Source organism: Aquila chrysaetos, chromosome 11 (genome assembly GCF_900496995.4).
Source record: "Aquila chrysaetos chrysaetos chromosome 11, bAquChr1.4, whole genome shotgun sequence".
Classification (NCBI taxonomy): Eukaryota; Metazoa; Chordata; class Aves; order Accipitriformes; family Accipitridae; genus Aquila; species Aquila chrysaetos.
Window position 1 is genome coordinate 32,437,912 of NC_044014.1, and position 11,244 is coordinate 32,449,155.

The window sequence follows — 11,244 nt, forward strand, 5'->3', positions numbered from 1 at the left end:
CTGTTTACCTCCAAGGAGGACAGGATTGACAACATCACGGGCTTTTGCAGGCTGAGGTTGAGGTGGTGTTTTCTTCAGCATGTGTTTATCAGCTGGAGATGTTGGGCAGACCTCAAGGTTTTGCATAGGCACAGATGAAATCGAAGCAATGTAATGAGTGAACAGCAACTCCTGTCACACAGAGGAAGTGGAGGGGGGCCAGGCGGGATTAGAGATTGTGTTTGGACTGATTGTTCTGGTTTCTTCCTCACTAGGACAAAGAAGTGAACCTGGAGCAGGTCCACAGACGCATGAACAGTTTAATTGATGAAGACATAGCCCACAAGCAAATCTCTCCAGCGTCCATTGAAATCTCAGCCTTGGAGATTGGTGGCATGCAGCCAGCTCAGACCCTGGAGCCGGTACGCGAATACCAGAACACGCAACTTTCTGTCACCACCTTTTTACCAGAACAGACAACTCATGGTGCCAGCAGGACACTCACAGCTGCCTCTGGCAGCAACCTGCCGCTGCCCCTGAGCAGCTCAGCCACCATGCCCTCCATACAGTGTAAACACAGGTCGCCAAATGGAGGACTATTTCGTCAGAGTCCTGTGAAAACCCCGATCCCAATGTCATTTCAGTCTGTGCCAGGGGGAGTCATTCCAGAAGCAATGGAGCCCTCGCATGGAACATCCATATGATGAAAACAAACAGTAAAACAACCAGCAGAGCTTTTTAATACAAAATTTAAAAGAAACAAAAAAAACAAAACAGACTCCTACATTTTTCTTGTATATACCTGTAAATAATGAAAGAATGAAGTGGGGTAAAAGTGTATTTTGAATATTCCCAATTTTCGAAGTCAGTAAAAAACAAAACAAAAAACAAACAAAAATGTATGAATGACTTTGTAAATTTTGTTCTATATGAATAAAAAGGCAAACTACTTGTGATCGTTCTCAAGTGCCAAAGAAGACCAGTTACTGGGACTGAGGGCCGTACATTTTTTTCCCGTGGATTTCAACACTTATTCCCTTACTGTTCTTTTTTGTTGTTGTTTTTTAAGAGCAAAAGCATTATCTGTTTCTTGATAGAAAAGTTCACCATGCTCAGATCTCTCCTTTCCCCTGAACCCTATTTTATAGTCAAGATGGCAATTCACTCGGAGAATTTAACAGCTGGTATTAGCATAGTAGTAACAAATGTGTTAAACATGAATTGTAACTAAAATCCAACGAACAAGCAAACAAAAAAAGAGAACTTTTTCCTTCTAACAAGGTTTTAAACTTCCACACAGTTTCTAAGTTTAAGCACAGGTTTATCGAATTGGGTTTTTACGTGTGTGCTGCGCTGTGTGGCTCTTTTATTTAACCTTCTCTGTTTTGTTATATATATGTAATAGATATTATATATATATTATATATATGACATATATATTATATATATAAATGCTTTGATAAACAAAAGGGTTTAGGTTAAGGAGAAAGCTTTTAAGAAAAACTGTTCAGCTCTTTTTTGTGTCTTGTGTACACGACTGAAAACGGGGAGGAACCAATGCTGAAAGGAGTGAGACAATGAAGAGCTTTAATGGGCAGGAGTTAATGGTGTTGCAGTGACTGTGCCCTCTGGTGCCATCTCTTTCTTTAAGATTTCAAGGAATTTGCTGCATAATGGATGCAACACGCTCTGTTGAAGTCATATCCCTGAATGACAAGGCTAAGCTCATGACTATAAGCACAGGTCTGCTATTTTTCCATTGATTTTGTAAAGAGAAACATTTTAATGGCCATGTCTATAATCTTGGTAGAAATGGCTGTAAAATGCCTTTTTTTTTGTCTGTGAAACACAAAGAGAGGACAAAGATAGAGCAACACGAATAGCAAATTTAATGTCTCGTTCTGCAAATATTACCAGTGCAATTTCATATGACAAAAAAATCAAACCAAAACCAAACCACATTGTTTCCTTCCCAAATAGTAGTTTGAATGCCCAAGATAACTGATCTGCTACCCCCCCCCCCCGCCCACTGTTGCTAATGGACCATCACTATCTTTCAGAATTGGGATGACTTAGTCTTCTCAAATGTAAGCCTATAGCTAGGTTGTAATTTCCCTTTGTAGCTGGATTTCTTCACTTTGTTAGAACACTGCTATTTGGAAAAAGCTGTAGATCTTGGTGCAGCAAAATCACTGCCTACATGAAGGTCAAAAATTATGTTTGAACAGAGGTAAAAATGCATTCACATCCCAAGAAAGTCAGCAGGCAATCTGGGTCAAGTTTTTGGATAAATAAACATTCCATTGACGGCTCCTAATTTGATTTGCATAATTATGCAACAGGTATATTTATGGGATGATAAAAGTCCCCAAATTTTTACATTTCTAGTTTAAGCAGTTGGGAAGAAAAGTCAAACTGTGATACATAAACAGCCTAATGGAAGAGCATGCTCAGCATACTACTTTTTAAATGAGGAATATTGATGGTGAGCTTACAGAAGGAGTACTCTTGCAGGGATTAATTTGTCTCTGTTGTCAAGCTGGTTCCTTGTGAAGACAGTGCAATTTTGCAGCTTGGCACAAATTGCACTATTTGCTTCAAACTAATTAAAAATGAATAATGCTCTAGTCAGCTGACTAGATTTATCGTGTTTAGAGACTTGGCCCACACAAGCTTGGGATATTTTTTTTTCTTCTTTCGTCGTACTTTTCCTTATCATTATCTTAACAAACCCAAGGCCACAGGAAAAAATAGACATTTCTTCCCCTTATTTTTTCCCACCTTCCATGAATACACTAACTAGTTGTGGCAGAAACAGCTGCACAAAAAGACTACGCACACCTAGGTATCTGTAAAGGCACTTAGGAGAAAGCGCGCAACTATTTGCATTGGAAAAAATCTCTCATTTTTATTACCAGTTTAAGATTTAGGCAGCTGCAGAGGAACATGCTCCAGCAGAGGTGCAAGGAGATGCTTGTGTAGCTACAAGGGTGCAATCTGCAAGGTAGGGCTTGGCTGGAGTGGGTACTCCCTCCCCAGCAGTACCAGAGTGAGGAGGCCATCGCCCCTAGTGCTGAGCATCCCCCAGAGCACAGGTGGGTGAGCAGCTCACTCAGCATGAGGCAGTTGCCCAGCCACATCCTCCCTTCTGGATGGTGAAGGGCTGGGGTGAGCTGGTGGTGCGTGGCAGTGTAGCCACTGCTACTGGCTCTGCATTAATGTTGTAGCAAACAAGCTTGTCAGAGGTTGTCTGAGCTGCTCCCTTGCCATTTCCCCACAAAGCATGCTATTTATTTGCTTCAGCAAAGCTCAGAGCAGGAGATTGAAACCCTCCTTTACTGAGGCATCATTGCTTTCACAAAACTTATTAGATCATTTTCGTATTATAGTCTAAACCACTGTACTGAATAATTTAAACTGAACTGCATTGGTGGAATAAATTGTGAATACAGTATATTTGGGGGATTAACTTTAACATTCTCCATATTCAGTGTTCTTCTCCTGGCTTAGTCTTGCCGCATACTGTAAAGTTTGGAAGTGTGGTTTAACTTACAATGTTGGATCTCACTGATTCTCATGGACAGAATATGACTTGCCTGTTTGAATGCTCTGCAGGATTACATCTAAGATGATCAGGGTCTTAAAGAATCAAACCACACAGTCCTCTCTCAGAAAAGTATTTAAGCATGTGTGTAAGCCCTATAGAAAGCAGCTGCTTTATGCACAGGTTGAAGTGCTTTGCTGGTTAACAACGGAGTTAAACTGCACGTCTCAAATTAAATATATGGCTAATTTTAAGCAGATGAGTGAGCTCACCAAACTCCCTAGGACTATTCAGTTGCTTAAAGTTAACAGTTTCGAGTGCTTTCCTGCACCAGGGTCTATACCATAAAAGTAGGAATCCACAATGGATCTGTCACTGTCTAGTAATTATTTGTTTATATAAAGTTAGCAAGTCATAGCTTGAGCCTGTCAACCATGACAGGAAGCTGTTAAATCTTTCATGTGATGGTGGTTTGGTTTTAGATTGTTTAAGCAAATCACCAGGTTCTCCTTGAACATAAACAATGTTTTTTTCCCCATAACTTTCAGTTTTCAAAGTAAATGCAGAATGTATGATTTCCATATTCTGTCTCCTGTTTTATATTTATATCTTCATTTTGACAGATCAAAGCATTCGCTTTCTATATAACATGTATTCACCACACACTCGTGCATATATATATACATGTGCAGTTATTCACAGAAGAAGTGAGAAATATAGTTTCTATGTGATGTAAATGAGCATAAGCTCAAAGCTCTCACAGAGCTGTGCTTATTTACACCACCTGCAGATTTGACCCTTCACTTTTAATATCTGGCAAGCTGAAGTACAAAAACTGGAGAAATTCCTGAAAACTTTGAAGACCAAACTGTGCCCTTGATTTTCAAATGGAACTTCCCCTGAATGTGCTTAAAAAAGGGAATAATGTACGATCCCAAATATTCCAGCTTCTCCAGGATGTTTACATTGCAAAGGTGGCTGTACATGAAATGGAAATCGAGTGCCTATACCTTCCTTTTATCGTGCTCTTTTGCTGATGAACTTTCACCAAAGTGACATCTGTGGCACAGCACTTGTAGTGTGTCTTGTCCTATTGATCCATTAGTTTAGAAATGACTTTATTTTCATACAAAAATGTGACTCCGTTTCTTCTATTTGCTTGCAATCCACGGGCAATCTGCTTGCAATCTGAAGAATGCATTGCTTTTATTTCTTAGTATGTCATGTTTTCCTATTGCAATGGAAAAAGAATAATTGTGCTTTTTAATTTCAGAGTTGAAACTTGATAGAACGTTTTTATGCTGAGTTACAACTACAAGTGTGCAATATTTGTCTTGCAAAGTGAAATTCCCAATATCTGCCTTGCTTTGATAACCATTGCTGCACTGTAGATGAAGTCTCAGCCAAACAACTCACTTTCCTTTAGTCTGCTGATAGAATAAAACACTTAAACCTGGGTTCTCACCTGCGTAAATCAGCATCCCTCCAGTGAAAGGGTCAAGCATACTGAGTTTCTGTAGGTGAGGATTTGGCTCTTACTATTGGGCTTGAGAGCACTGCTTCCCATAAACCTGTATTCAATGATAGCTCTGAAAAGGAAAACTTTTTGAGTCTGAAAAATGAACCTCAAGGAGGAACATTTATTACCGTTTTGAGCACTTAACATGGATTTGAGTTTAAACTGTGTGCTGAAATAGCTTAGAGAACAAATTTCTTCTTAAAATCTGTTCAAATTTAGGTACACCTCTCCTCTAAGAAAGGTTAAAAGCTGTTGACTTGGTGGCAAATGGAGCATTCCTTTCAGAGGAAATCATGTTACTGGGACAGTACAGCAACCACAGTGCTCAGACCTTTTTATTTTATTTTGCTTTACTGACTTGAACTTACGTTGTGAGCAGCTAAAGAGTGACACAGATCTAAACACAACACATTTGGGGCACCCTGTTGGAAATTTCCCAAAGAATCCACATCCTTTGGAAACCCTGGGAAAGGCAAGGAGAAAGTTAGAAGAAAACTCTGAAGAGAAGCAAAGTTAAAGGTAAAAATGAATATGTGGTAAAGGGGAAGGGAGGAAAGGGTGGTTACAACTCATATGTCTAGCAAAGCTGTATTACTTGTATGAGAAGCCTAGATTCCATCACACAAGCAGTCACCTCAGTTAATTATTATTTTTCTTAATTTTTAGGAAACAAATAAAAACAGTATTTGTTCTACCAGAAACAGTTGTTATATTATTTAAGAGTTGGAATTATTTGTTTGGTGATGCCAGTTTTTTGGCTTGATTCTCACTCAGCTGGGGAAAATCAGTTTCAGTCAGTGATTTGCACCTAAACCAGCTGTGGGCTGCTTGCTGGATGATACTCCCAGTGGTTGTTTAGGTCTGCAGCTGCAAAAAATCAGCCTCACTCAGCTACTCATAAACCTCTAACTGCTCTGGTTTGGGGTAAGAGTTAAGGCTTAGTGGTATTAGCTGTATATGTCTTTGGATTCCTGGATAAGGATACTGCTTTGCTAGTGCTTGTATTGGAGGGAAGCAGCACAGAAACTTGGCTTCTCCAAGTTTGTGAGGTAACTAAAACCAGAAGTAAGTAACGTGTAAGGCTTCAGTTTCTTGCTGAGTTTTATTTTCTCCTAAGTTTACTGTCAGGCTTATTAGAGGGATTTTTTAATTTTATTTTTTTTAATTGCACAATTACAGGGTACTGCTTGAATTCCTTTGGTTTTTTTCCCCGCTTAAATTGGTATCAGATAGCTTGCTTAGAAATCAATTAACGCTGGTGGTAACTTCATGTCGTGTTTTAATGGAGCACCACCATAAGAAAGTTGTTTTGTCTTTTTTTTTTTATTCCTTTTCTTGTAAGTCTCATTGGAAGACGTCTTACCTCTGGGTAACTGTTCAATTGTTCTAATGCAATTATAAAGCTCTGTAGTTTTGAAGGTGTCAGGGTTTCTATCTGTTCTGGTCTCTATATAACATAAGGTGGCGAAAATAAGTCCTTACAATCATAGATAAATACAGACATGGAAAGTAGCAGGGTAGGGAAAAAACTTGAACAAAAAAGAAGAAAATGTTTGCACGTCTTGCCAAAGCTTCAACTGCTTGGATGACTGGCTGGGACAGAAAATTATTTCTGAATAGTATGTTACATATGACTGACTGTACCATAGAAATCATCTGAAATGTTTCTAGGTGGGAAACCACAAAGCACAGCTCAACATGCCCCCAAGTTGTTTTCAAGATAATGAGCTTTTTTTTTTATTGTTTTGTTATAATGTCATAACTGAAGCTGTATGTGACAGGATATGGAACCAGAGGTTTTAAAACAGCTTTAGTTAATTATCAGATTGCTTTTAGGCTCTCATTCTAAAAAGTCACTCACTAAAGGAAATATCTTTGAGATTTTCTATATTTTAATATTAATTTCTTTCCCTCTTGTAAAATGTATGTATTTGTTTTCTGATGGAATTATTTTTGAAGTGGTTAAGTATAGCACAAAGAAGCCCAGCACTTCAGGTGAGAATTGCAGCTAAAAGAACAAAAGAGCATACAACCACAACAATGATCTGTGAAGAAGAGAGATCCCAGATTTATGTATTTTTTTTCTATATATCAGCAGAAAAAACTTGACTTCTGTTTAATGTACTTTTTATATGATTTATATTGGATCAATCCCATCAAATTAAATATTTGCCAGAAGCAAAATATTCCAGCCCACCAAAGTGCTGAAATGCATATTTGCAAATAAATCTAAGCAGACACTGGAAATGTTTCCCTGTCTTGTATAGAAAGCATCATTTTAATCTGCTAAAGTGCATATACTTATTGGTTAAAGATCTAAAGGACATAACTCGAGCGTTTGGTAGTGCTGTCCTGCACCCAGGCTTGTTGTGCCCTGGCCTTGTGACATGGTGTAGCATCCCACAGCCATCAGTAGCCACACCAGCAGCACAGGGATATGGAGATGAGATTAGGTTTGGGAACTACTTCTTCATCCTGAAATGGAGAGTTCTCACCCATAAACAAATCTGGGATGATAGTAGGTGAAAATCTGCAGTTGCAGACCCGCTTTCACCTTGGTACGTTAGTAAGGATTCTAGAGGCCCGAGATCGGCCCTCGTTGCTGCCCATCATGCCCAGCAGAAGGGACAGGCATGTCCTGCTCTGGTGAAGGAGAGGGATGTGTGCTGTGTTGTGGGTGTTGCCCATCCGTCAGGGTGCTGCTTTCCAGTGTTGGTTATGTTGCTGCTTCTGGGTGGATGATGTGTGACAGGAGAAACTCTCCTGAGAAGTGTTGGGTGTAGGCAGGTATAGCATTTACAAGCTGTTGAAAATTAGTATTTCCTGCATTTCAGCTGCTATTTAAGAGCTGGCCAGGAAAATAAATTGCAATATTTTTCTTGATTCTAAAGTGAGCTTGAGTTATGGTGAGAACCAATTTTTGGGAGGGTGCTTTGGTCATGAAAGCTTTCAACTTTCAGCATAGCAACCACTAACGTGGCAGTAGAGCCCACGGCTCAGCACGAACCCTGCGGGGGACCCTGAGATGGTGGCAAAGTGAATGTGGAGTGGGGCATTTGGCAGCGTTTGCTGCAAGCTTCCTGGAGAGCTTGTGCCTGCTGTGGTGGTGGGGGGGGAGCACAGGAGAAGCCCAGGGCAGCAGTAGGAGGGGGAGCTGCTGGGGAAGGGGGATGAGGGGCACCCCCAGAGAGCAGGGGAGGTAACTGAGGGGGTCCCAAGACCCAGACGTCTCCGGACAGGAGTGCTGATGGTGTAGGCAAGGCACTGGGCTGGGAATTGCCCTTCAGCAAGGGTTGGTGAGGCTTGGAAATAAAATGGGGAAAATGCTGTGTCAGAGTATGAACATCCACTGGGGTATGAACTGTGGATGTGGTGGTTGCTGGATGCCACTGTCGTTATTTACATAAAGGTTTCCTAAAATTCATGTGACGCTAAATGGGGAAACTTGGGTCAGACTGATCCTAGCACATGGAGAGAACAAACAGCAATCATATTGAGCTGTGCGGATAGGGCCGTGAGCTGCTGTTTTAAGTCCGTGCTGTTTGATTTCCCCTCCTGTGTCTGTAGATCAGCTTGCTCATCTTTTGTGGGCTATGATTAGTTGTGCAACGTTTACCCAACTTTTGACAGGGGGAATGTGCTTTTACAGCACAAGAACAGTTTCCTCTTGCGCATTTGCATTCCTGGCTTTGTCTTGTCATTTATGTCAAAATGTCAAGCAGAGAAACATATGCTTTCAAATGGAGTTTCTGCAAACCATTTGGATCAATAAGGACTGCCTGTCTGCATATTTGTAACATCTGCCACGGAGGAATATGAAGCTCTATCCATTCAGTGGCTTAGTAAACCATATTTTACTCCAGACTGTAGCTTGTTTACATTCAGTGACAGGAAAAAAAATCAGTGCTCTGGGCACTGCAGAGGTCTATTGTAAAGCAAGTGCTGCTTTTTGGAAAGTAGATGTCTCATCTTTTGCATGCAGCAAATACATGCCATCCTGACAGGCTGGGGTATTAATCCATCGACGTGTCACTCTGAGCTCCTGACAGCTCAATACAGCTGCTGATCATCCCTGGTCTGCTCCAAAGGCCGGTGCAGGCAATAACTTCAATTATTCTGAGACAGCACCTGAAAAACTGCCAGGGTGTTGGGAAGAGAAACCACCTGCCTGTGGACAGCAAGAGGGGTTTGGTGGAGGGGACAGTCTGGCTGTAGTCCGTGGGTGCAATGAAGGTGAAGGCTCCTCAGTGCTCTGTCTAGTGGGATTTGGAGGATGAGGTACACCTGTAAGGGCTGAAATATCACAGCCAGAAAATGGTGGAAGGCAGTGATAGGTGGGAGATCTCAAAAATAGGGAGACACAGTACTGGAGCATCAGGCAGGTTAACACCTTGCTTGGCCTTAGAGCAAAACTCCTGAAGTGGTGTAGGTATGTTGCCATGAGAAACCATGAGGTTGCAAAAGAAGCATCCTGCAGTGCCAGCTTGGATATTAAGCAGTTGGGCAAGTCCCAGACCTTTAGTTATAAAGCCTGCTTAGTTCTCCAGTATTAAGTGGTATGAAATGTGTATTAAAACTTTTATTAAGAATGCAAACAGTGAAACCACACAAAATGTAAAGTATTAAATTAGACCATCAATTTAATTATTCTTTATCAGTTAATCCCTTTACCTGTGTGGCTTGTTAAAGGGAAACCCTTGTCTGCTGTTCGGGGAGGAATTGCAGAAGACAGCAGCAGTCCTACGGGAGGGAGGAAGGGGAATTGGGGAAAGCTGTCATGCAGAGGTGGAGGCAGCCTCTGTTTGCAAGAGACAGACTTGAGCTTCAACAGGACTAATGCATGAGCAGAGAGTGAGGGGAGATGGCCATGATGGAGGAGACAAACTTGGTCAGCAGTGCACCGACTCTGGCTTTCCAATTCAGTGTGGGTGGAGCGAGGCACAAGGTGCGGTGCCAGCAGCCAGAAATTACACCACTCTTGAACTGGGACCTTGGGTTTTAGTTTTACTTGAAGGTGGGGAATGGAAAGTAGTTCTGCTACAACACTCGGGCTGTGTCGGCAGCACCTGTCCGGGTGCGCCGGTGCCTTGAGTAGTGCTGCTGCAGGTACAGGCTCAATGCCAGCCGCTTCGGGGCTGGCAGCGGATTTACTTCAGCAATTGTGACTCTGTCTTTCTGGCTTGACCTTAAACTGTTATAAATAAGTGTTAGGAACAGAAGATAGATTCTTTAAAAAAAAAAAGAAAAATTATATTTCAGTAAAGCCCAAGGGAAAATTCTAGCTTTTTCCTCACCAATAAAGAGCTTATTTTCTCAAAGACAAAAGCTTCTGTATATGTGGGATTTGATGAGCAGATAAGATAACAATGTATTAAGAAAAAAAAAGAAATCAAAAAAATGTCCTGCTCTGAAGTTTCTGGTGCTTCTGGAGTTGTTTTTGCATTGGAATATATTCAAAATTTTCTTGAGTTGAATTTTGATCAAGTCTTACATTGGAACTGAGCGTCTGTAATTCATCTAGTTGGGAAATGCATAGGATTTGGTGTTTAAATTAGCTGGTCAGTATTACACAAATACCAGCAAAAGTCAAAATGACTACTCAGTGAGTTGCAAATTAAAAGTGTTCATAGTTATTAAAGAAACATTAAAATTTCATTTTGTTTTTGTTTTTAAAAGAAGTAATTAATTGGGAACAATTAGCATTAAATTACTCACCTGGCTTTAGTTATGATGGGTTTGTTAAGTCATTATTGAGAGATTGAATGGTGGCACATGTTGATTATGTTTAGATGTCACTTGTCTTTATTTTTTCAAGCACTGGAAAGAAATAGCTCAAGTCTTCTGACAGCAAAAAAAAAAAAAAAAAAAAAGATTAAAATTGATGCTATGATTGAGTCTAAGACATTTAAATTCTCCAAACCATTAAATTTCAGTGGGATTTATAAGCTTAACTCCACAGAACCCCTTTGATAGTCCCTGATCAAAGTAGAAGTCAGCTCACCATTATTTTGTGCATGTCATGTCAGATGCATGGATTGAGATTTCAAAGCTGTTTCACTATTTTGGATGATTAATTCAAACCCATACCTTAATATTTGTGGCAGGTTTTGGTTTTTTTTACTTTGATCAATTTTGAAACTTTCATTATTTTGAATATGTTTCCATCTTAATAATTGAAAAACTTCAGGCAACAAGTTTTGCA

At 40.4% G+C, this 11,244-nt stretch overlaps 1 protein-coding gene across 6 annotated transcripts in view; it reads left to right on the top strand.

Moving 5' to 3' along the window:
- The window catches only part of GRID1 (glutamate ionotropic receptor delta type subunit 1), a 562,508-nt gene extending 555,219 nt beyond the window's left edge, over positions 1-7,289 (top strand). For 5 of the 6 annotated variants that reach the window (XM_030030252.1, XM_030030245.1, XM_030030247.2 and 2 more), the window contains one exon: positions 255-7,289. In XM_030030252.1, the coding sequence (XP_029886112.1) occupies positions 255-683 (429 nt within the window). In that variant the 3' untranslated portion in view covers positions 684-7,289. The remainder of the gene's footprint in view (positions 1-254) is intronic. The other variant, XM_030030250.1, reaches the window with a different exon arrangement.
- The last annotated feature ends 3,955 nt before the right edge of the window (positions 7,290-11,244 follow it).